Here is a 26,418-nt window from a genome sequence, read left to right on the forward strand (position 1 = left end):
CAATCATAGGGCATGAGGAGACTTATTTGCAGCGTGAAGGGAAGTTAAAATTTCCTTTCTCCATCCAAAATAAAATGGAAGAAGTTCAAAGTAAGATTGACGACTGGTGCCTGAAGACAGACTAAGCAGCAGGCAATAAAAGTTTGGGTTGTAAATAGGCAGAAAATGTAATTGAAGGGAAGTTAAAATTCAATTAGCAAGCCCCCATGTTAGTATTTTAGCTAAATTTAGGATGGACTAGACCAATGATGCAGTTTCTGGCAAAAACACAGATCATTGACTTTGGATTTCCCCAACAAATGATAACAATAATAAATTAATCTATCATTTGCACAAATTTTAATCATTTCAGGTTTTAGTTAGGTATTTTCTGCTGTTCCTTTCAGGCCTCAGCAGAATAATGTAGCACTTAGGGAGAAAGATACAGCCTAGAAGTCCAGCACTGGAGGCCAGGATAGCAAATATCTCCACTGCCACCATGTACTTGCCCTTGGTGCTCAGGTATGTTGGAATGAAGGAGACCCAGACACTGCAGAACACCAGCATGCTGAAGGTGATGTACTTGGCCTCATTGAAACTGTCAGGTAGATTTCTTGCTAGCAAAGCTACAATAAAGCTGGTACCAGCCAAAAATCCTAGATAACCCAGAACACAGTAAAATGCAACGATTGACCCTTCATTACATTCAATTAGAATTGTTCCAGTTTCTGATCTCATATTAAGATATGGGAAGGGGGGAGCAGTACACAACCAGATGAGACAGAGAAGAGTCTGAAGAAGGGAACAGGAAAAGACTATAGAGTTTGAGACCCTGGAACCCATCCATTTCCGGAGCTTGTTGCCAGGTTTGATGGCTTGGAAGGCCATGACCACAGTGATGGTTTTTGCCAATACTGAAGAAAGTGAAATGGAAAAAGTGATCCCAAAAACAATCTGTCGGAGAATACAAGTCACCTTTTCAGGACGGCCAATGAATATCAAAGAACAGAGGAAGCAGAGCATGAGTGAGATGAGGAGAATGTAACTGAGGCCTCGGTTGTTGGCTTTCACTATGGGAGTGCCTTGGTAGTTAATAAAGATTCCCAGAGTAACAGCAGTGATGAGAAAGAAGAAAATTATGATGAAAGTCAAAGTTATCCCCAAAGACTCTTCATAGGACAGGAAGGTTATTACTTTTGGGATGCAGGCATCTCTCTTCTGATTGGGCCATTGGTCCTCTGGACATGTTATACATGTATCCATATCTGAGAATGAAAAATATTGTCTTATTATCTCACAAATAGTATCTGTTGTCTACGTTCTTTTATACAATAGGCTCCTCCCAGGCATCTTTTAGGCACCTAATTATTTCCCCCATGGACCAAACCCTTTTCAGCCACACCTCAAGTATTGTATAGTATTATTGTGGCTTCATAGCATTATTAGAAAAGATACAGAGAAAGGCGACTAAATGGATCAAAACACATGAAGTCCACACACACTGTTAGCAATGCATCAATACATTCTCTTCTGAACTCTCATCCCCCATAATTTTATCACATTTAAACCTTAATTTACAGATAAAAATGTTATACCCGAATGTTCCCTTGCTATTGTATTGTTGCCCTATCAGTTTCCATTGTTCTTCCATTGTTCTTTTCCATTGTACTATTCCCCTTAACGATACTTTGACTTTGTCTTCACATAACTCCTCACAATGTAACCCATAATCGAGTTGTAACAAATCGTATTTCCATAATTCACAATGTATTGTAAGCCACACTGAGCCCGCAAATACGTGGGAAAATGTGGGATACAAATGCAATAAAATAAATAAATTAAAAGAATAGACTGAACCTCATATGAGGAAAGTTTAAAGATGTTAGGGCTCTTCAGCATGAAGAAGTAATTGCATAGGGGAAATATGACAGAGGTCTGTAAAATCATGAGTGGAGAGGAACAGGTAACTATAAATGCTTGTTTACTCTTTCAAAAAGTACAAAGACTAGGGGACATGCCTTAAAATTAGTATGTAGTACATTTAAGACACAAATAGGAAAAAATATTTTTTTTCACTCAAAGCATATTTAGGTTCTGAAACTTTTTTGCTAGAGGATTTCACAAAAATAGTTAGCTGGGTTTTTAAAGGATTAGACAAATTCCTGGAGGAAAAGTCCATAACCAATTATTAAGGTAGACCTTTGGAAAGCCACTGCTTACCCCTGGAAATAAGAGACATGAAGTCTACCTACTTTTTGAGATTCTGCTATGTACTTGTAATTTGGATTGACAACTGTTGGGAAGAGGATACCAGGTTAGGCAGACCTTTGGTCTAACACAGTATGAGGGGCATAATTGAACAAAAACGTCTATCTCCATGGGCGTTTATCTCCAAGAACGGGTCCGTGAAGGGGCGGACCGAACAGTATTTTCGAAAAAAATAGACGTCCATGTTTTATTCGACAATTTGTGAGCTGGGCGTTTTTGTTTTTCAGTGATAATGGAAAATGAAAGCGCCCAGCTCAAAACGAATAAATCCAAGGCATTTGTTTGTGGGAGGGGCCAGGATTCGTAGTGCACATGCCAGGACACCAACCGGGCACCCTAGGGGGCACTTTTACAAAAAAAAAGAAAAAAAGGTAAAAGAGCTCCCAGGTGCATAGTACCCTTCCCTTGGGTGTTGAGCACCCCAAATCCCCCTCAAAACCCACCGCCCACAAGTCTACACCATTACTATAGCCCTAAGGGGTGAAGGGGGGCAACAACATGTGGGTACAATGGGTTTGGGGGGCGGTGTGGAGGGCTCCCATTTACCAGCACAAGTGTAACAGGTGGGGGGGGGATGGGCCTGGGTCTACCTGCCTGACGTCCAATGCACTCCCTAATAACTGCTCCAGTGACCTGCATACTGCTGCCAGGGAGGTGGGTATGACATTTGAGGGTGAACATAAAAAGTTGTGAAACGGCATATTTTTGTGGTGGGAGGGGGTTTGTGACTACTGGGGGAGTCAGGGGAGGGCATCCCCGACTCCCTCCAGTGGTCATCTGGTCATTTAGGGCACTTTTTGGGGCCCTATTCGTGGAAAAACAGGGTCCAGGAAAAGTGCCCTAAATTCTCGCTAAAAACGCATATTTTTTTCCATTATCGGTGAAAGGCGCCTATCTCTGATCGGCCGATAACCACGCCCCAGTTCCGCCTTCACCACGCCTTTGACACGCCCCCATCAACTTTGTCCGCATCCGCGACGGAGTGCAGTTGAAAACGTCCAAATTCGGCTTTCGATTATACCACTTTATTCGTTTTTGTGAGATAAACGTCTATCTCCCGATTTGGGTCGCAATACAGCCGTTTTTCTTTTTCAATTATAAGCTGGATAGTCAACTCTTATGTTCTGACCGATATCAATAGGAGTGAGAAGTAACAATACAACTTTACACTGGAAGAACGATAGAAATTTTGCATTATTTTTACTTCTGTCTGCTACTCATCTACCCCATCTTTTCAAATCCAAATGTTCCCGTAAAGCAGTTTACACTAAGATTTCCTGAGTAGAGTATGCCCATAGCACAGGGAAACTTACCAACACCTATTTTCTAGGCAGTAAAATCTTCCTGCTAATCTCATGCTAATCGGTTGGCGAGTGGAAATGTAGCAGCACTAGTCGACTAGCGAGGACATGCCTACCATCTGCCCCCAATCACGCTCCCAGCGCCAAAACTTTAAATGTGTTTTTAGCGCATGGGAAGCACGTGCCGGTCTGAAAATTACTGTGAGACGCCTGAATGTGCACCACAGTAGTGGTTTTTAACCTGTGGATAGCTACCCAGGACATCCATTTTCCTGTCCTTAGTTAATGGGGAAAGTTATCTGGTCACCACTTCTGAATATTATAGTGCCCAGGTAAGTCCAGGCTCAAACCAGACTATACTGCTAGACCACCCCGGCAGTAACAGGATAGTGCCATAGTGCTCTTCCTGGATTTTGAGTGGCAATATTCAATTATGGGTTGTTGAAAACATTGGTAGAATTCATTCAGTGCTAGTTAATCTTATAGGAACCCCTTCTACCCAGTTACTGTAATTAGTGCTGAATATTGGACCGATAGTTTATATAATACATACCTATGTGAGTACTAAATTTATTGGTGATCAATACCTTGATTTTTTTAATAGCCATTGCTGCCAACATTTTTAAACAATGTTGCCTGCTAAGGCTGGATACAGGCTCAATAATGAATATCCAGTGCCCAAAGGCAGCCTCATCTTATCACTCACCAGTTTGGTTGGAGACTTCGCCTTCTGAACAGCGAATACAGTCATAACAGCAGAGGGCCTTTCCTTCCCTGGTTAATTTTCTGAACCCAGGAAGGCAACTCGGGCTGCATCTAGACTGCGGAGGTGCCTGAGGATTGAGAAAATAATCTGAGAAAGTTGAACACTGGATTATGACTTTTCAGATGCAGAGCTGGTTTTATCGGGTTTTTTTGTCTCATTACCAAGCTATTCAGTAGAATACGGGGGTGAGGTATGAGCACTATTTTTATTGAAATATAGACAAACTTTGAAACAAAGTTGACCTGGAATCAGTCATTCAGATGGGGAATGTGTTGAAGAATGTTCTTGTACTGGTCACCCTTAAAATTAATATCTTAATTAAACAGAATGAGGAAATACCTCTGTTTCCTCAAATAACTTTGGAATTTCCTTCTACTCATAAGACTCAGACAGATAAGCTCTTTGTTTAAACTCGTTGCCTCACCAAATGGATATATTTTGACCATTTAAGTCAACATATAGCCAAAATTGATCTGCATATCTGAAGAATGGAGCAAGGTCATTCCAGGGGCATTCATAACATTCTGTAGATAGAAGTAATACTCATCTACTACCCATATAACTTATCTATACATAGCAAATTATACCCAGAAAAAGCAGGTCTAACTTTATATGGATAACTTCTCTGTACAAACGCCTATGTTTACTAAGGTGTGCTATAGGCGCATTAGCATTTTTAACACGCGTAAATGGTTTACACGTGTTAAACGCTAATGCCCCTTAGTGAAAAAAATATTTTATCCTATTTGTTTTAAATATACTGCTTAGTAATTTCATAGCATGTTGTTAGGCTTTCAAGGCAGAAACTAGGTTCGTGAGCCCTTGGACCACCCCAAACCAGAGACAAGGTAGAACTCTGACAGAAACAGCTAGACTTCACCTGCACTTGACCGCCCTTCCCCAGGAGTTGAGCCTCTGGATGCAGGCAGCTGGCAGGACTTACAGGACAGGGCAGGAACTGGATACCAACTAGGCTGAAAAGGGACTGAGGGTCAGAAGGGAAAGGAATATACATGGGAAGCAAGACAGAATACTGGGCTAGGACTCACAGACAGACAACACAACACTAGGCAGGAAGTGGACAGGCTTAAGAGTCAGGACTGAAAGCTGCCAAGCAGCCACTAAGAAAGAAACACAGACAAACAAGAACTAGACAAGGAATACAGACCAGAAACAAGACTAGGGCCCAGATGCATCAACCTTTCGTAAAAAAAAATGTAAAACGTAAAAGTCCTTAACGAATTTTTAAAAACGAAGAATGCACCAAAAAAACAAGTCTTTAATGTTCGGTACGGTATTGTAAAATACAATGCATTAAAGATACGTTAAATTGGTGTAATCCCCGTCGGTAATTGGCCCCTAAAGCATGCGCAGAGCAGCCAAGCGTTATGCTGGCTGCTCTGTGCATGCCACAAATGTCAAAACAAAAAAAAAAACAACACACAAACACGTGGCTCCCCGCTTTCCCCTGCATAAAATATAAATTCTTAACAAATGTCAAAAAAGGATCGGGAGGGGGCAAAGGCACTCATCAGGAGCGTACTGTACGGACGGCCTTGCCCCCCCCCCCACGCCCGAGGTCGCCGCTGCTCCCCGCTTCTCCCTGTATGAAATAAAAAATCAAAATCAAAATCAAAACTTTTGCAGCGCCGGGCCCCCTCCCTTCCTGTCTCTCTCTTCTCCCACCACTACTCCACCTCCCGCCATCCTCCGCCCCCGTGCCCCGCCCCCCTGAGGTAGTCAGTGCCGCTCCGCCCTCCACCGGGCCCCCCCTCCACATTACCGGGCCCGCGCAGCACCTCTCATCTCTGTGTGAAGGCGCTGCACGGGCAATAACAACAGCTGATCGACACGTCTTCAGGACGTCTCTCCTTCCCTGACCTGGGCACGCCCTCATCTGACGTAAGCAACCTACATGGAGGGGGGAGTGGCGACGACGACCTCAGGGGGACAGGGCATGGGGCGGAGGATGGCGGGAGGCGGAGCAGTGGTGGGAGAAGGAGAAGAGAGAGACAGGAAGGGAGGGGGCCCGGCACTGCAAAAGTTTTGATTTTTATTTTGAGTTTTTATTTCATACAGGGAGAAGCGGGGAGCAGCGGCAACCTCAGGTGGGGGCAGGGCCGTCCACACAGGACGCTCCTGATGAGCGCCTTTCCCCCCTCCCGATCCTTTTTTGATGTTTGTTTAGATTTTAGATTTTATGCAGGGGAAAGCGTGTTTGTGTTGTTTATCTCACTTTTGTTTTTAAACATGCCAGCTTGGGTTTTTATGGTGCAGGGGGAAGCGGGGAGATGACAGCTCTGGCCTTTACGACTGCTCTGACCATACATTAAATATGTCGCGGTAAATGATTCAGTATAATCGTCGGTATTGTTAGTGCATCCCGAATCGTCCACATTACAATGGTAGTTTCTCGTTTGTATTCCATTTTCGTTAGCTGCTTGCTTCGTCGGAAAAAGGCCTTTAATGCATGCAACGGTTAAGAATTTCTTCATTAAAGGGTTGTTAAGGTTTAGTGCATCTGGGCCTAGGAAATAAGCAATAAACCTAAGCTAAACTACACACAGACTAACTAGAACCGGACAAGGAACTCAGACAAGAAACCAGACTAGGCAGAAGTGCAACAAAGCACACCAACATATCAGGGACCTTAGACGATGCAAAGACAAACACAGAAGTTTCCAGGTGGTTAATAAAGCCCATCAGCAGCTGAAGCAGGAATCACAAGGCAGCTACGGGTGCTGTTCAGGCACAAACAAGAAAAGCAAGTCTGGCAGCCCAGAAGATCCGGACCGGACTGGGCTGAAGTCTGGAACATGAGACAGTCCATAGCAGCCACCGGTTCTGGCCACCAGAGGGCAAGGTGAGCACAAACAAGGAAACAGTCACCATCGTGACATATGTCCTCTACTCTTTGTACTTACTAAAAAAGTAAGCATTTGATTTGGATTTACTGTTCCACACCACTCTGAATTTTAGAAGCCTCTATTACATCTTTTCATAGCTGTTTATTTCCAAGCTGAAGAGCCCCAAACTCTTTAGCCTTTCCTTAAATAAGAGTCATTCAATCCCTTTAAACATTTTAGTTTCCTTGCTCTGAACCTCTTCTATTATATCTTTTTTGAGATGCAGGTGACCAGAATTGCACACAATACTCATTGAATTACTGAATAACAGCTCCCATTGATAGAAATTGAAAGGCTAAGCTTCAGAGGGACTATGGGCCATATTTTGGAGTCATGGTCCTAAATTGACTCAGTTGAAAAATTATAATTTGTTTTATTTATTTATTCATTCATTTGATAAACTGGTTTTCACATGGTTACAACAGGGCAATGTATAGGGCTGATATAAGACATATGAGACTTCATCTTTCTATTGAGAAAAACGAGTGCTTAATTCTGAGGAAGGAGCTTTTGACTCCTGTTTGGGAAGACGCTGTATGTGGAGATTTTGTTGGTATAATGAGGTAATGCAGATTTTTGTCAAAGCGACGTGATATTTTTTGCTGCCACCACATAGAGCCCTAATGTGGGCGAAACACGGCCTCTGTTGGGCAGTTTGAATTTATGTTATTTCAATAAACGTTTGTTTTGACCTTTTCATCTGGTCTGCTTGTTTTTTGCTGTCCTCAAGTGGGTGGGACTTTTATTTTTAGGCTCCCTTGTAAATATCTAATCTCCTGGCAAGGAAAACAATATATCTTTTTTGAGGGATAAAGTTCCCTAATAAGATTATTTCTTTGTGTGTAGGAGTAAGATATAAGTATGCAATGTGATGAGATTTGAAATAAATAATTTTTTTTCCTGTTATGTATTTGATAATGTTTCAGGTTTTCCCTTGACATGGGCATACAGTGATCAGCTTTAGTATTCTTATGTTTTATAAGAACATGCATGATATATGCATGGTTCAGTAGTTTCCATCATATCTGACCTGGCTGAACAAGTCCTCCCACATAATTGCCCTTTCATTGATGGTAAAGTCCTCCTCTAGTGGAGCATAAGGGTTATAACTTCCAACAATGTCATTACTCCGTGTCCCATTGGGTAGAAAGACACTGTTTATAATATCATATCCAATGGTGAGATCACCATTCTCATCAAAAAAGATATCTTCTCCAAGGACAGTCTTAAAATGGAGGTTCCTCAGATAACGATGAAGCTAATGTGAATCAAAACATTTTTATTAGTGAACTTACTGCAGCGATACACTCCTAATGTCAAGCACATACAATTTGTTCATCATTGTAGGGAGGGGCTTTCTTTTCAAAGCAGCATGATGTAAGGGATATCAGCTGGAAAATTATTATAGGTGCATGTACATGGTTATCTATTATATCTCCATTTATAGCTATAAATATATCCATATTATTTATTTATTAGGATTTATTTACCATCTTTTTGAAATAATTCACTCAAGGCGGTGTACAGTAAGAATAAATCAAACATAAGCAATACACAATTATAACAGTAAAAGTATTCAAATAACAATACAAAGTATGGTATACTTACAATGTAAGAGGAGTTAGAAAATAAGGTGACTAATTTAAAGAAAGTTGCACATGAGGTCAGAGAGATGATAAAATGTTATCGCAGCTAGAGTAGGAGTGGATAAACTTGTCCTGCTGCAGTATGTGCAGCCCGTATCACTCCTCGTGTGGGAGTGTCAGAGTAACAGGTTAGTTACTTCTTCCATAAAAGGCCTGGTTGAAAAGCCATGCTTTCATCTGCTTCCTGAAATAGATATAGGGCCCTGTTTACTAAGCTATGATGTAGGGTGAACTAACTTTTTAGCATATGCTAAAAAATAGCATGCACTAACACTAGAGACACCCGTAGAAATATATGGGTGTCTGTAATAAAAGTGAATTTTAAAGATTGTTTTTCAACTCTGTCTTGACTGACCAGTGCACTCGGGGTCTATATTGTTGATTAGAAGTAATTCTGTTTAACTTTGATTGTGTGAAAATAAGTTGGAATGCAGAAGATAAGACACAGCTCTAACTAATTTGGTATGTGAAGTAGAGGACGGTACTTGTTTTTGGAAGTTCAGCCTGGCCACCTGGACTTGAAAAACATGTGACTACATTCCCACAGTATGGATTGTTTACCTAAACAGAGAATCATTCTGTAATTTTCCTTAGCTCTGAACATGAGTTCTAAGCCTAACAAAAAGGAGAGTTTCTTTCAGTAGATCAATATAACATCAGAAAGATTTTATTGAAGATACCGTATGTGAACAAATTGCCCGACACAGGCCGTGTTTCGCCCACCAAGGGCTGTGTCAGGGGCTACAATAAACAAATTAAATTATAATAAATAAAATATCAAATTTAAAGTATAAAAACAACATACCACCAAAGTTTCTCTTGTATTCATGAACAAATAGATAATGTATAAGGTATAAAATGATAATAAAATATTGTACATACATGTATGTAAAATCTAAACATGAATAAATAAGTATGTGGTATACATAAAATAAACCACTTAATGCAGATAAATAAATAAATCAATCATCCCATCACAAAAACGCTTATATGTATTTAAAAAATGTATATATATAAACATGTACACGATTACCAACAGACGTATAATAAATAATAAATATCTATATAAGAACATATACATAAAAACAGCAAAGCAAGGGCACTGATATAAAGCATTAGACCTTGAACATATATAAATATGTGAAAATATTGTATAACATATTAAATAATAAAAATGGAGTGGTGGACACATACCTAATTTGAAACCTTCTGAAAGGAGCAACTCTAAAAATGGAAAACCTAAAAATATGAATGCAATCAAACACTAAATATATCAAGCCAGCAATGATAAAAAAAACTAGAAGTAAAAACAAAAATAAATAGCAATATGAATAAGAAGATTATGCAATAAAAGGTTACTCACTTGTGGTGTATAATAGATTGGAAAAAAAACAGCTCATGCAGCAGATGCCTAAAATAACTGTCCAAAAAATAAGGAATAAAAATTAAAAATTAAAATGAAGATAGGCGTCATACCTTCGCCAAATGAATAATGTATATAAATCACTATTGTCCAGACTAACAGAATGTGGAGATGCACAATATACTGAATGTATGTGAGAAACATCTAATGGAATGATGTCATGGTTATACTATATATTACTGTAATATATAATATATTACAGTAATATATATATATAATATATTACTGTATCGCTGTAATGAGCAACCCCAGCTGATGTTAAGAGCCAGGATGATGTAAGGACCAATGATGTTGTTTATATAGTGTAAAGATTGTTTGCTTCTTTTCCTGGTCTAAGAACTCTTAGCATTGCTTAGATGTAGTGACCAGTTATGTAATGATCTGGTCCAGAAGATTGGACTTATGTCCCAACAAATAAGTGTTATCTTAGAGAATAACTGATCTATTTATATGCTTTATTCATAGATCTTTGTAAGAATCAGTGTAATCCTTCTTCTTACGGTGTCTTTGGGTATAGCTATTACCCCCGATGGACATTTATGACTCACAGCTGAGAGTCAGGTCAAGCTGATTGGAAGATGACGGAATCATAGTGAAATCTGACAACAAGATGATTATACATGTTCAGCTAACTAGATGTGTCCTGTGGCAACTGTCAACAACACTCAAATATGGAAAGAAGTCCTGTCACACAAATGAGTTTAATATGACTTGCACAAGTCAGAGAGACAGTACAGCATCGTTGATGCAAAAATGCAGACATTGTTGACGTTTACACTACCAATGTAATGTGTTATTAGAAAATGTTTATATTCTTCTTGTGTGAACACTACACCTATGAAGACCTGTGTACATACTGTAGTAACCTTAACTGCCTTAATTGTAGAGTAAAATGAGCTTGGTATGATACACTGTTAGGAGCTTTTAGTACAAGTGTAGAGATAACAAAGGCTATTGATGCTGAAACTTTAGACAAAGTAAAATGTATTAGAACTGACATTAATATTTTGCAATATGATAAAGGTGTTTTTTTATTATACTCAGTTTACTAGTAGAAATTAATATAGCATAATTTATTACTTGCATGTTGTAACATTTATTTGCCCTTATACAAAGGAATAAGGCTCAAGATGACTAACTCTCAACACTTGTGGAGGTGAATTTCACCGGTGGATTCCTTCCACAACCTGATTAATAATTTCAAATACTGCCTTGTGCACTGACCTCTTTTGTTATGGGCAAATTGTGTAGTTTAATGCAACTAAGCAGTGTGTATTATTTGTATTATTGAATTTTGGTTAGTTATTAGTGGGCAGCATTATTACTATTTGCCCTTGAATTTTACTTCCTACTAGTTTTAATATGTTTGTTGAACTTAGTGCTCAGTATATTATCCATTTGTATAATCTGTCTTGTTCCCTTTTTTTTTATTGTTTTACCTGATGTAGAGTAATAACTTATGTATGGACTGTCGTTCAGACAGAGTTGAAAATCAAGGACCGAATGTAATAAAAGTGAATTTTAAAGATTGTTTTTGAACTCTGTCTTGACCGACCAGTGCACTCGGGGTCTGTATTGTTGATTAGAAGTAATTCTGTTTAACTTTGATTGTGTGAAAATAAGTTGGAATGCAGAAGATAAGGCACAGCTCTAACTAATTTGGTATGTGAAGAGGAGGACGGTACTTGTTTTCGGAAGTTCAGCCTGGCCACCTGGACTTGGAAAACATGTGACTATGTTCCTACAGTATGGCTTGTTTACCTAAACAGAGAAGCATTCTATTATTTTCCTTAGCTCTGAACATGAGTTCAAAGCCTAATAAAAAGGGGAGTTTTGTTTCAGTGACATTGGGAGCTCATCTGTGAGTAACGTGCATACTGTGCAGAGGACTTGTTCCTGGTCCAAGAAGTTCCTGGCTTTCGCTGTAATGCCCCCCCCCCCCCAGCTGATGTTAAGAGCCTGGATGATGTAAGGACCAGTGATGTTGTTTATATAGTGTAAAGATTGTTTGCTTCTTTTCCTGATCTAAGAACTTTTAGCATTGCTTAGATGTAGAGACCAGTGGTATAATAATTGTGTATATAGCTAATCATTGTGTATGTCTTAACCATTGTATATATCTTAATCATTGTAGATTTTAGCTCCTCTAATAAAGGTTTCGTTTATCTAATATGAATCCAAAAGAATCCACAGTAATTACTGAGTAGTCTGTGTCAGTGAAGCAGGCTGTAAATTTATAGCTGTACAGTGTCTCTAGCATTAGCGCATGCTAAAATGTTAATGTGCCTACAGTGCGGCTTAGTAAACAGGGCCCATGGTCGTGTGTTAAGCGGAGCCTTTCAGGGAGTGCATTCCTGAGTGTGGAGGCTACTCCAGAGAAGGCTCACTTGCAGGTATCACATCCTTAGGAGGACCTTAGTGTCCTTGGAAGTGTTTAGAGGGTCATCCTGTTCTTCAAGTACTCAGGGCCTTTTTAAACTACTACTACTACTTATCATTTCTATAGTGCTACTAGACGTACGCAGTGCTATACACTTGAACATGAAGAGTCAGTCCCTGCTCGAATGAGCTTACAATCTAATCAGGACAAACAGGACAAATAAGGGATAAGGGAATTAATAAGGTGGGAAAGATAAAACATGCAAGGGTACTGTACAGGTGAATAGGGGTTATATCCCCCTGATATTCAGTGCCAGGCCTTGTCCAGTCACTGGCACTGAATATTGAGGGCTAATATCTGTGGGGTTGGCTGCCAGAGCTGTTGTGGTTCTCCACCAATATTCATCCAGCACCCTGGCTAAATATTGGCATGGACCTGCATAACCTTTTAAAAAAATTCCTCCCCCCTCCAAAGCCCCAGAAACTACCTGTCATCTTTCTTCCCCCTTCCCCAGCCTGCTGCCATTTGAAACGGCTAACTCCCCCCCCACACACACACACACAACAATCCCCTGGTGGTCCAGTGGGGGGGGGGGGGGTGATGGAGGCAGGACCAAAGCTCACTTGCTCCTACCCCTTGCAGCTGTCTTTTTCAAATGGCCACCATGATTTCTCGCATTATGAGAATACATGTGAGCTAATATTCAGAATGTTCAGAAGTTATCTAATGCAATTGGGAGAGGTAGTTTGGCCCTGCTGGAAATTAAGAAATATAATATAGTGTGCAACATGAGAAATATTAAAGACTGGATTAAGAGCACATCAATCTGTTACATGCTCCAGGTTGGCAGTTTAGGACATATCATAACCAGCATGTGATACTACTACTACTACTTATCACTTCTATAGCGCTACAAGGCATATGCAGCACTGTACACCATAGACAATGTATAATTATGGTACAGCCAGAGACCCCCCCCACTGGAATGGTGGAGGGCTGAGCCTATATAGAAATCCTGGTAAAGTCAATAATGAAATAGCTAGTACAAGAGCTAGGAGCTTACTGGAATAGTATGGCCTAGTTGTTAGCCCAGATTGAGGCCTGATGGTAAAGCCAAGTGTAGTTATCAAGCTTAGGATAAGGCCTGAATGACTTAAATTGGAAAAGTTAGGTCAGGAGATATGGAAACAAAATGGAGGATTTCAGCACAAGATGGAAGCTGTATCTGTTACAAAGTGGAATTTTCTCTACTATAAGTTAGAAAAACAAGTTGAGAAATGAGTGAGTCATGCCAGGTGCAAAGAAAATAGGGAACTAGCTGTCCAAGAGGGGAGGGAGACGTTCCTGTGAGCAAGATTGTGGTCAGCCAGTTTGGAATTTACATTAGAGTCAATGGAATGCATTGGTTTTCTATGTATATACGAAATTGTATATACGAGAGGGTAAAAACTGAGAGTTTTAGAAGACCTTTTGACCTGCTACACGAAGTGCTGTCCGTCCGTACACCCATCTGCTTGTATTCCTGATCCTGCGGTGTTATTGTGGTAAGCTATAATAAAGGTAATTATCCTTGCTATCTGTCTTCTCTCCTTTTTAAATAATGACTAGCAGGATGCTTAACCTCCTGAGCCTAAATTAGTTATGGGTAGGACCCTTACTCATCTATTGATATTCACAGATATCAGGAGTCAGATGAAAGAGGTCATGTTAGAGGAATATATTTTAAGCCTTCTGGGAGACTCCCCTCGTCCATTTGGACACATGTCCATTGTGGGAGAGGGGCAATTCTTCCCGGGATAGAAAGGAAGAATGAAAACAACAAAAAAAAAAAACAGTCCCTGCTCAAAGAGCTTACAATCTAAATAAGACAGGTAAACAGACAGAACAACTAAGAGGCAAGGGAATAAAGAGGTGGGGATAAAAGGACAGGGTTAGGAGTCAAAAGCAGTGGCAAAGAGGTGGGCAGGGAGAATGGTCTCCAGATCATGCCATTGCTTCCTTTGATGGGAAATCTTAGTTTTGAGCCCAGGCTGATAAGATGAAATGTAGTGATCTGGAAACTGGAAGGATGTTAGTGATAAGGGGTATTGTTACTGAGAAAGGGAAGTGTAAACCTTTGGGAGACTACGAGAATGTGGCATCACGGCTATTCCCAAGATGGCGACGGTTTGAACTTGCGCTACGGACGCGTCTCTAGCGGCATCAGAGTAGAGCTGGAGGGAGTTACCTTGCCCGTTGTTGCGATGGGCAAGCGACGTGGGAAAGTCAGGGACTTTCCCTCAGACCCTGGCGCAAAGCCCCCGCTCTCCCAGCCGACACTCGAGCGCTTCGGAATAACGCCCGGAACTCCATCGACTTCCACCCCTGTTGCTGGTGCTAGCGCTTCGGAGCTAACCGACAGTGTCGACGGGGCTTCCTTAAGCCCTGTCTTTCGTGCAGCGCCCCCTCAACCAGGAAGTGAGCGCTTCCAGCCGAGTCCTGCAGCCTCAGCCCAAAGTGGTGAAGGGAGCGAGCAGGGAGGGAACTCGACGGCAGCACAGAGGCCATCTCCTGAACAACCAGTGATTCCAGAGCAGAAAACAGCGACTGTTGTGGATTCTGCAACAGTGAGTATCCTGGAACAAGTCGTTCAAGCGGCTCCCCTGGAATTTAATGTAGGGCAGTTTGAGAAACCAGCTGTAGTGACCTTAGAGTCACTTTGGGAACTGAACTCCACAACTCTCTTTGCCTTACAATCAGGTATTTCAAAGAATAATGAAACTATCAAAGTTTTGGCACAGTCTGCTCTCAAACAATTTCAAATTAATGACTCTCATGCAACTGAAGTAAAGATTCTTTCTCAAAAAGTTGAACAAATGCAACTTGTGGATCAAACACTAATTAAAGAAAGGAATTTTGCTCTCAGACGCATGGAATATTTGGAAAATCAATCCAAAAGACTTAACCTTCGTATGATTAATTTTCCAAAATCGCCTATTTTCTCTCCTGTACAGATGGTTAAGAAATATCTTACTGATATTCTGGGAATGACCGAAAACTCACTGCCACCAATTACAAGGGCATATTATATTCAGATTGCTGGGCAAGTCCCAGGAAACCTAGACCCTCAGAATGCATTGAATTTAACGGAGTTTCTGGAATCTTCTTTGGAGGTGGTCACGCAAAGGACTACTTTGTTAGTGACTTTTGCACTAGAGTTGGACCGAGATGCAGTACTTAGGTTATCCTTAAGACACTTGAATTCTTTATTTTTAGGTTCAAAAATAAGAGTTTTCCCGGATTTGTCCAGGGAAACTCAAAAACGTCGTAAATTATTTCTTGCTTTGCGCCCAAGGGCAATAGCCCTGGGGGTCAATTTTCTTTTGAAATTTCCTTGTGTGTGTAGGATTTTGTACCACACTAAACAATATCAATTTTTTGAACCTAATCAGTTGGATGTGTTTTTGAAAAGTAAAGAGAGTATAATTGTGAAAGTTTAGACCCGAATGAACACTGTATAGCACTTAGGAGTGAATCTATGGAGTCTAGCGCGGCTCTTGCTTTATTTGAATTTTTGAGTTTGATTTTCTATGAATCTTGGATCATTTCTTAATTATTGTGGACGATGGGTATATAGTCAATTTGCCTTATTTGTATTTGATATTGAAAGAAAGTTTGCAAATCTGTAATATTATTCTGTTTTGAATATTATGTATCTCAAAAGGTTTATAAATAAATATATAAAAAAAAAAAGAGAATGTGGCATCACAACGGACACATTACATTGTTAATGAAAAATATTTAGAGTGACTTATTTTTTAATATCTTTACAAAAACAACAGTATAAATTCTTGCTATGTCTCTATATCTCCCTAAAGCAAGCTTTTCGAGTTAGCATTGCTAAACTTGGGCAATGTTTGACATGCTGACAAGATCAGGCCTCCCTGGGATATCTGTTCTGGTCCTGTGGAGAGGCTCGTGAATTAGAGGCTGCTGGCCCATTACTTGGGCCACTTGATAGGTGTTAAGATATCAAAAGGCTCATTAGTTCAATTATTTCATGGTTTGGCAAGGATGCCCAGTTTGTGTAAGGGGGAGAAATTACTCTTTAGAAAATTGCTTGTCTTTAGCAGGAAGTGAATTTCGGGAAATTGACTTACACAGGAATCCTCCTTGATTACTCAAAGGAAAAATGACTATCATAGTAAGACAGTAAATGACAGCAGATAAATACCTGAGTGGTCCATCCAGTTTGCCCAGAAGTCACACTCGTTAACAATTCATGATTAAACCGACAATGAGTGTGATATAAATTGCACGATCCTTGTTTTTCCAATTGTTCAAGATGCTGCAAATTCAAATGATCAGGGCACTAGTTTGGGGGGAGAGGGGATGCTATCACAATGGGCATGGAGTCTCCTGTTAAATCAGTAAAGCAGCGGTTATGAAGGAAGTTGATCATGTGACTATTGGAACTCAGACGCTGTCAGATAGAAGATTTACTATCAGATGGGTTTGATTTGGGGGAGGGGGGTGAGATTTGAATATTAACCACCTGACTCTGCTGTAGAGTAAACTTACAGCAGGGAAGAACGAAGGAGTCTTTCATGGAGTTTGGTGGGGGAGTGGTAAGATGGGGAAGGAAAAGACAAAAAGGATACAAAGTGGAAAAATGTGGCTATTTGTTAATATTGGTTGGCAAATTCATACTGTTGTGCAATGTTTTAACTAGAAGACTTCTGTTATATGATGCAGATGTTTTGACAAATTGAAAAAAGATGCACTTGCTGTGGAAGTAATCTCTCTATATAAAAGGCAACACCAACGTTCTATGAAGCCTCCAGCCGGAAGTGTGAAGGGGGCGAGATATCCGGTTTCCCTATGAGTGTCTGCTCCGCCCTCTCTGTAACACAGTCAGTGAAGGAAAACAGCAGAGCAAGAAATCAAATCTCTGGCTCTGTAACAGTGAAGGATTCAGAGGGGGGAGGGGACAGCAAAGCACGAAATCAAATCGCTGGCTCTGTAACAGTGAAGGACTCAGAGGGGGGAGGGGAGAGAGGCCAGAGGGCAGGGACACACACACTCCCACATGCACACAGAAGAAAACATTGCTAGCCCCCGTTTCATTTGCATCAGAAACGGGGCTTTTTTACTAGTTTGTAAATAAAGCAATTTAAAAAAAACTCTGACAGCTGTGCAATTAATACTACCCTCATAATTTATATATAAGCTTTACATTCCACTATTATCTTTCAAATTGGTGCATGTCTCTGTCAGTGGACAGGAAGCATCTGTGTGAGTATACAGACGTCACTGCAACCTGCAATTATTGACCATCACTTCTTTCTGAAAATAACATTCCTCTGTCAAAGGATCTTACCTTCCACGGTACAAAACCCAAAACGCTCTCACTTTCCCCACTCCACGGGTTGGTATTTCCAGATCTAGAAGAGATCATGTCATGAAGTGCATGTGCCAGAGCGTACACAGCACTGTATACGTTATAACTATTTGCAGAATTTACAATATCACAATGTAAGAGGTAGTCAGATGTTTCATCACTGCTGCAGGATCTCTGGATGCTCTTGGGGCACTGGTGGTTACACAGGTCCTTCCACCATGTCTCGATCAATAAATCACTTGGAAACAGAGCAGGATTCACCTCACGAACAAATTTGTGAAAGCTTGGAATATTCTTCCTTCCCACAGTGAAAGCTAAGGTGTTTTTCCTATTAACATTGTATGAGGGTATGATAAATAACCATTCAGCTGTGATGATCCAGACCTTTCCAGGTGCTTCCAAAATGTTTGTATATCTTATATGCTCTGTATAGTCTCTGTTACAGTACAAAATAATCACTTTAGTTGAAGATGTAATGATGGTGTTGGAAATATTATCTATATTTTGAAGGAAGAGTAAAGTGGACTGACTGAAGGTTTCTATGAATTCAATGCAACCTCCACTCTGCTCAATCTCTTTTTTCAGGATCTGCACAGCCCTCATGCTGTTTTCATCATTGGATGCAAGGATACCAACCCAGGTCCAGCCAAAATGCTTCAAAACTTTGACTATCCCAGCACAGAGGTGCAGCTCACTGGGGACAGTCCGGTAAAAATAAGGAAACTTAACTGTGTCACTCATGACAAGATTCCCTGAGATGTAACTGATCTGTTGAAAATAAAAGACTGAATTCATCACCATCCTAGTCATAAGATCACATTTCATTCACATATCAAGTATGTAGAACATAATTATAATGTACAGAGTGGAGGAGAAAAAGCATTGGATGACAAAACCAACTGGTACGAAGTATTAGAAAATCTGGAGACAAAGCAGAGCAAAAGAATGCTATGCACAGAAAATGTTTTTTTGTTTTATTTTTTTTCTTATTCATTCATTTTCATTTTATATTCTGGTTGCTTCTTTTCCTTAAAGTCAATCAGATAAAGAAAGGCATTTGCCTCCAGGAGCTTCTCTCCAGGATGGAAAGGGTTAGGACGACTATTGTAGTTGGCGATTCCATTATTAGGCATATATCTATCTGGGTGGCTGGTGGACCTGAGGATTGCCTGGTCACTTGCTTGCCTGGTTTGAAGGTGTCAGACCTCACTCGACACCTACATAGGATTTTAGATAGTGCTGAGGAGGAGCCGGCTGCCTTAGTGGGTACCAATGACATAGGAAAATGTGGGAGGCAGGTTCTGGAAGCCAAATTTGGGGGCCCTTTTACTAAGGTGCGCCAAAAAATGGCCTGCGCTAGTGTAGGCGCGTGTTTTGGTTGCAGGCAGATCCATTTTTCAGCGCACCTGTAAAAAATGCCTTTTATAATTTTTGCCGAAAATGGATGTGTGGCAAAATAAAAATTGGCGTGCATCCATTTTGGGTCTGAGACTTTACTGCCAGCCAGTGACTTAGTGATAAGGTCTCTCACGTTAACCGTGTGGTAATTACCTACGCGTGTCAAGTCGGAGCTACCGGCCGATTTTTGCCGCACGCCAGAAAATAAAATATTTTTCTGGGACGCGTAGCGGATGCACGTCAAAAATAAAATTACCGCACGGGCCACATGTTAGCCGGGCAGTAACTCCAAATTGACGCACATTGGGCGCCTATGCAACTTAGTAAAAGGGCCCCTTGGCCTCCTAGGTAAAAAGCTAAAATCCCAGATCCTACAGGATAGCATTTTCATGAACAGATAGATATAATAGGCATTTCAGAGACCTGGTGGAAGGAAGACAATCAATAGGACACTGTGTTAGCAAGGTACAAACTATATCACAATGATAGAGTGGATCAAATCGGAGGAGGTGGGGGTAGCGCTATATGTTAAAGAGAGAACTGAGTCAAACAAAATAAACATTCTACATGAAACAGATAGCAGTGTGGAATTCTTGTGGATAGAAATTCCAGGTATGAAGGGCAGGAATATACTAGTAGAGCCAGTGACGTACCTAGGGTAGTTGATACCCAGGGCTGGTCATTTTTTAACACCCCCCTCCAAAATCCAGTACTAGGCATATCGAGAATACAAAAAACTCAGGACCTATAGAGCAATTCTACCATACCATAAGCAGTAATTTCTACGAGTCACACAAGGAAAAGGAAAGCATCTAGTATGAGCACTAGAACATCAATTCACCTATTGTAAAACAAAACCAGACAGAATAGTACAGATCGTCGATCCTGCACAGTCAATGCCAACTGAAAGCCATGTCTTTTTCACAAACACAGATACACCCTAATCCACTATAGAATAAGTTATCATAAACTTTCTATTTAGACAAAAATTAAACTGAACCCCCAAGATGCCAGACTCTGCATACAATGCAACATCACAGAAACAGAAAATGTCCCCTAGTACTGTGCAAAATATAAAGACAGCAGATGTAAATTTGAAAAAAAAACTAACAAATACCAATCACCACTTCACAAATTAACAAATAGAAATAAAACAAATATAGAAAATAAAATAATACCAATTTATTGGACTAATACATTTAGCTTTCAGAGGCCAAAACCTTCTTCCTCAGGTCAATACAGTATAGTGCTGTTACAGTATCCTATCCTGACCTGAGGAAATGGGTTTTGTTCTCCGAAAGTAGTCAAAATTTATTAAAATTAGTTTTAAAAAAAGATTACCTTATTTACATGTTCTATTATAAACATTTATTAACACAGCTACAATGCTACTTTATCCTAAAGCAAAAAAAATAAAAAAATAAATTTTATTTACAGTTTGTTGTCTCTGGTTTCTGCTTTCCTCATCTTCTTTTCACTGTCTTCCTTCCATCCAGCATCTGTCTTCGCTCTCTCTCTGCCATCCAGTGTCTGCCCTCTCTGCTGTCCCCTCCATTCAATGTCTACCCTCCCTCCCTGCCCCTTCCATGCACATCTGCCCTCTATCTCTGCCCCTTCCATCCACCATCTGCCCCTGTCTGCCCTCTCTCTCCCCCCTTCCATTCACTGTCTGCCCTTTCTATCCTTTCCATCCACTGTCTGCCCTTTCTCTCTGCCCCTTCAATCCACCATTTGCCCTCCCTCTCCCATCCATCCAGGGTCTGCACTCCCTCTCGCTCCCCCTTCCATCCAGGATCTATCCCCTCTCTCTCTCTCTGCCTATTTTTTCAGCCCCCAGTTCCAGCCCCCTTATCCCACATGCCCCTAGTTCTAGCCGCAGCCCACATCTCCCACCTGCCCCCCCTTTTCAGCCCTAAGTTTCAGCTCCAGTATCCCACCAGTCCACAGTTTCAGCCCCAGCCCTTTTCTCTCACCAGTCCCGAGCTTCAGCCCCAGCCACTTCTCCCTGTCCCCTTTTCAGCCCCCGGCCCCACAGTTTCAGCCCCTGCCCCTTTTCAGCCCCCAGTTCCAGTACTAGCCCCCTTATCCCACCTACCTTCTTTTTCAGTCCCCAGTTCCAGCCCCCTTCATCCACATACCTTGCATTAGGGACCTCCTTTTCAGCCCCAGACCCATTTTCCCACCAGCCCCAGGCATGGCCCCCATTTTCTCGCATGGCCCCTTCTCAGGCCCCAGTTCCAGTCCCCACCCCAGTCCCCTTCTCCCATCTGAGACCCCCCACCCCTCCCCAGTCCCCTTCTCCCATCTGAGACCCCTCCACCCCAGTCCCCTTCTCCCATCTGAGACCCCCCTCCCCTCCCCATCCCACCCCACTCCAGTCCCCTTCTCCCATCTGGGTCACCCCAATCCACCCCACCCCAGTCCTCTTTCCCTCCCCACCCCAGTCTCCTTCTCCCATCTGAGACCCCCTCCCCACCCCAGTCCCCTTCTCCCATCTGAGACCCCCTCCCCGCCCCACTCCAGTCCTCCACTCCCTTTTGAGCCCCCGACCCAACCTGCCTACCAGCTCTGTCAACAGATGACAGCCCTCTTCTCCTGCCACCAATCTGCCTTTAAAAAAAATCTGTGAAGCGGCATTGCAGGCAGTGCCTCGCATCTGCCCTGCGTGTAAAAGAGGCAAATCACCTCGCCATCGTTGGGCCTTCCCTCACTGTGTCCCGCCCTCATGAAAATAGGAAGTTACGTCAGAGGAGGGCGGCACACAGTGAGGGAAGGCCCAACAATGACGAGGCAATTTGCTTCTTTTACACGCAGGGCAAACGCAAGGCGCTGCCTGCGACGCTGCTTCACAGATTTTGTTTTTAAAGGCAGGGTGGTGGCAGGAGAAGAGGGCTGTCATCTCTCGATGGAGCTGGTAGGCAGTGGGGACTGCAGCACCAGTGGCCCTTTGAGTGGGAGCAGCGAGGGTGGAGCACCCCCCCACCCACCCACTGACACCCGTGGCGGACCGCCTCCACCGCGCTGCCCCTGGTACGCCACTGGGTAGAGCTGTACTACTGTCCGCCAGGACAGAACAAACAGACAGATGAAAATATGTTTACAGAAATTAGGAAGCTGCCAAATTGGGCAACATTATAATAATGGGTGATTTCAATTAGCCTAATATTGACTTGATAAATGTTACATCAGGGAGTGATAGGGAAATAAAATTTCTAGATGTAATAAATGATTGTTTCTCAGAGCAACTGGTCCAGGAACCGACAAGAGGGGGAGCTATTTTGGATCTAATCTTTAGTGGAATGCAGGGCATAGTATGAGAGGTAATGGTGTTGAATCCGCTGGGAAACAGTGATCATAATATGATCAAATTTGAGCTGATATCTGGAGTGAAGAAACTAAGGAAATCTACTGTAGCAGTTTTTAATTTTCAAAAGGGTGACTATGACAAAATGAGGAAAATGGTTAAAAAGAAACTGAAATGGTCATCTGTATAGGTTAGGACTCCAGCGTGGATGTTGTTTAAAAATACCATCGTGGAAGCCCAGACTATTCCACGTATTAACAAAGGTAGAAAAAAAGAGCAAATGACAGCCAGACTGGTTAAAAGGTGAGATGAAAGAGGCTGTTAGAGCCAAAAGAACATCATTCAAAAAATGGAAAAAGGATTCAAATGAAGAAAATAAGAAGCAACATAAGCACTGTCAAGCCAGATACAAAGCACTCATGAAGAAAAAACTTGCCGCAGAGATGAAAATTGACAGTAACACTTTTTTCAGGTATATCAGAAACAGGAAGCCAGTGAGGGAATCTGTGGGACTGTTAGATCAGGAAGGAATAAAAGGAATGCTCAGGGAGGACAAGGCCAGAGCAGAGAGATTGAATTAATTTTTTACTTCAGTCTTTACAGAAGAAGATGTAAGAGATCTACATGTACTGAAAATGGTTTTCAGGGGTGACGATGCAGAGGAACTGAAAGAAAGTTTGGTGAACTTGGAAGATGTACTGAGCCAAATTGACAAGTTAAAAAGTGATAAATCACCTGGAATAGATGGTATAAGCCCCAGGGTATTGAAAGAACTGAAACATGAAATTGCTTATCTGCTACTGGTGATCTGCAACCTGTCCTTAAAATCATCCATAGTACCTGAGGACTGGAGAGTGACCAATGTGATGCTGATTTTTAAAAAGGGTTCCATGGGTGATACTGGTAATTACAGACTGGAAAGCCCGACTTCAGTGCTGGGTAAAATAATGGAAACTATTTTAAAGAATAAAATCATAGAACATGTAGACAAACATGGTTTAATGGGGCAGAGTCAGCATGGATTCAGCCATGGGAGGTCTTGCCTCACAAAATTGCTTCATTTCTATGAAGGCATGAATGAACATGTGCATAAAGGTGAGCCAGTTGATGTAATGTATCTAGATTTACAGAAATCTTTTGACAAAGTTCCTCATGAGAGACTTCTAAGAAAATTATCAGATGTGATAATTGGATGCTAACAACCAATTTTGGTACTAATTCGCACTCATTAGGATTTATGCGCATAGCTCACTAAGCATATTCTATAAAGTGATGCATGTAAATTGGACCACACTGATCTCAAAAGGGGGTGTGACCATAGGAGGGGCATAAGTGGTTTGTGGGCATTCCTAAAAACGTTTTACACAGTGTTACAGAATATGTCCAATCCATGCCTAAATATGGACATTTACACCAGGTTTTAGTTGATATAAATGGCTGTGTCTAAACTTTAGTCATGGAATGGCCTACTGTGCATAATGTATAAATTGCCGATTTCTTTGGTACCATATATAGAATCTGGTCCAAAATGTTTAAATTCTGTTTACATTTTGGGATAAGTGGGAATGGAGACGGCCAAAAAGAAAGGCACAAGAAGAAATCCATTCAGAGGTCCATCTATCAACCAGTTAGGGCTTTATTTGTCACAACCACTCAACAAAAATTATATGAAGACCTGACGCAGGCCTTCCTCTCCCTGCTGATGACCCACTTATTTGATTGCTCATTTATTGGTCAGACTAATTGGCTTGCTGGGTCTGCATCAAACTTCAGTCTCTCTCTCTCTCCATCCCCAACCATCCAGCATGGTCCCATCTCTCCCCCCCCCCCCCCCTTCTCTCAACTATCACCACCCTGTCTGTCTCCATTTTCTCTCCCCATCCCACTTATTCACTTATTGGTCAACTGGCCTGTTGCCTGCTGCTTCTTGAGGCCTGCAAGGCAAGAACAGCATCAACAAACAGAAGGCAAGAACAGGGGCACTGCCCTATGTGTGCCATTGATGGTCCCAGAAACAGGAAGTTACTTCAGAGTTGATGTAACTTCCTGTAGCCGTAGTGTGCACAGCAGTAGTTTGGTTACAAATTTTTACAGCAACTCATTAATTTTCCTGAATGAAACAAACCAAAGTATAACACAGCATGAGTTAAACTTCCTGGAAACAAAGGTGAATTAATCTAACTGAACACCAAGACAAAAAAGAATAAAATAAACAGCCATACAACCAATTCTGGCAAACAAGGCACTGACTGAGGATCCTGTTCCAGGGAACAACTGCTGCCAAGGTGTAAACTTACTGTTTCTGGGACTGACAGAGCCAGCTGTAGAATGCATAGAACAGTGCTCACGTGCCTTCCTTCAATTTGCCAGTGCTGCCACTGCCATGGAGACTTGGAGAAGCAATGGGTCTGGCAGAAGAGTCAGAAACTAAATGAGTGAATGAGTGGGAGGGGGAGAAGAAAGGGATAGACATGGGGGAATTCAGGATGGTGGTGGTGGTGGGGAGGGAGAGATGGGACAATGCTGGATGGGAGGAGAGAGGCAGAAAAACAGGCAATAATAGATGGAGGTGGTATGGGGAGGAGAGATGAGACAATACTGGATGGTGGAGAAAGAGACAGAGAGGTGGTGCTGGATGGTGAAGGTGTGAAGTAAAATTAAAATATCCCCTGACCTGTGGGTAGTGGTATATCCTGGACAAGCTGGAAAACTCAATCGATTGATCAGCTGAAATACCTTCAATGACAGCACCCAGTGGTCCAGAGGTTTTGCAGCTGTAATTTGGGATCCCGGTGTCCATTCCTGAAAATATATTCATGGCAGCTGTATACATTATGAATAAATTGTTGTAAGGGTTGTAAACGTGGAACCCCAGTGTGAGGTTGGGTAAGAGCTCCAAGCTGTTGTTAATCTCCTCCACCGCAGACACAAAGGCCAGGAAGTTATAATAGTACAATGAGGCAGGACTTTAAAGATAATAAATGACAGATAGTATGAAATTAGCATCAAACTAAAAAAAAAATACAGAAACAGACATTGGTAGTAACTATGAGTGAAATAGGTTAAGATTAGGGTTGAAAAAATGAGTTTGTTACATATTTGTCTGCTAACATGATGGAGAAGTGCACACTCCAGGTTTAGCACAAAATAAGCACATTTCTTTCCTCTCTCTCTCTCTCTCTATCTTCTCCCATGTTTTTCTTATTTTCAGCAGGTACCTGTCATGCTCTAGGGCTACAATGGATACATCTACATCCTATCCACATGCACACGGCGTTAATCACTGAGAATGTGGTAAAGGTGGTTAACTTAGCAGAGTTTAAAAAAGGTTTGGATGGCTTCCTAAAGGAAAAGTCCATAGACCATTATTAAATGGACTTGGGGAAAATCCACTATTTCTGGGATAAGTAGTATAAAATGTTTTGTACTTTTTTGGGATCTTGCCAGGTATTTGTGACCTGGATTGGCCACTGTTGGAAACAGGATGCTGGGCTTGATGAACCTTTGGTCTGTCCCAGTATGGCCATACTTATGTACTTATGACTATAGCACCTCTGTTTCTCTGGTCATCCATATGCATCTGACCCATTAAATAAACTCACCACTCAAGATTAAGCAGGGGCTAGAAGAGACTGAGTCAGGAGTAGCATCAAGGGGAGACGGCATG

At 41.6% G+C, this 26,418-nt stretch overlaps 1 protein-coding gene across 1 annotated transcript; it reads right to left on the reverse strand.

Annotated features, from left to right (window-relative positions):
• Positions 1-348: 348 nt before the first annotated feature.
• Positions 349-25,599, reverse strand: LOC115464424 (vomeronasal type-2 receptor 26-like). Its single transcript, XM_030194808.1, has 5 exons — positions 25,426-25,599; positions 18,029-18,817; positions 8,251-8,478; positions 4,255-4,381; positions 349-1,244 (listed from the first exon to the last, which is right to left on the reverse strand). The coding sequence occupies exons 1-5, from the start codon at positions 25,582-25,584 to the stop codon at positions 349-351; spliced, it is 2,199 nt and encodes a 732-aa protein (XP_030050668.1). The 5' UTR covers positions 25,585-25,599.
• Between the last annotated feature and the right edge of the window lie 819 nt (positions 25,600-26,418).

The sequence above is a fragment of the Microcaecilia unicolor genome, chromosome 3 (assembly GCF_901765095.1).
Source record: "Microcaecilia unicolor chromosome 3, aMicUni1.1, whole genome shotgun sequence".
Lineage (NCBI taxonomy): Eukaryota > Metazoa > Chordata > Amphibia > Gymnophiona > Siphonopidae > Microcaecilia > Microcaecilia unicolor.

What these genes read in the sequence shown, in the direction of transcription:
- LOC115464424 (XM_030194808.1), bottom strand. Translation starts at nt 25,584, where the DNA reads ATGTATACAGCTGCCATGAATATATTTTCAGGAATGGACACCGGGATC. An exon ending in TGGGTTTTGTACCGTGGAAG is followed by an intron (nt 8,479 to 18,028) that starts GTAAGATCCTTT and finishes GATTCACATTAG; the next exon opens with CTTCATCGTTATCTGAGGAA. An exon ending in CGAAGTCTCCAACCAAACTG is followed by an intron (nt 1,245 to 4,254) that starts GTGAGTGATAAG and finishes TTTCATTCTCAG; the next exon opens with ATATGGATACATGTATAACA.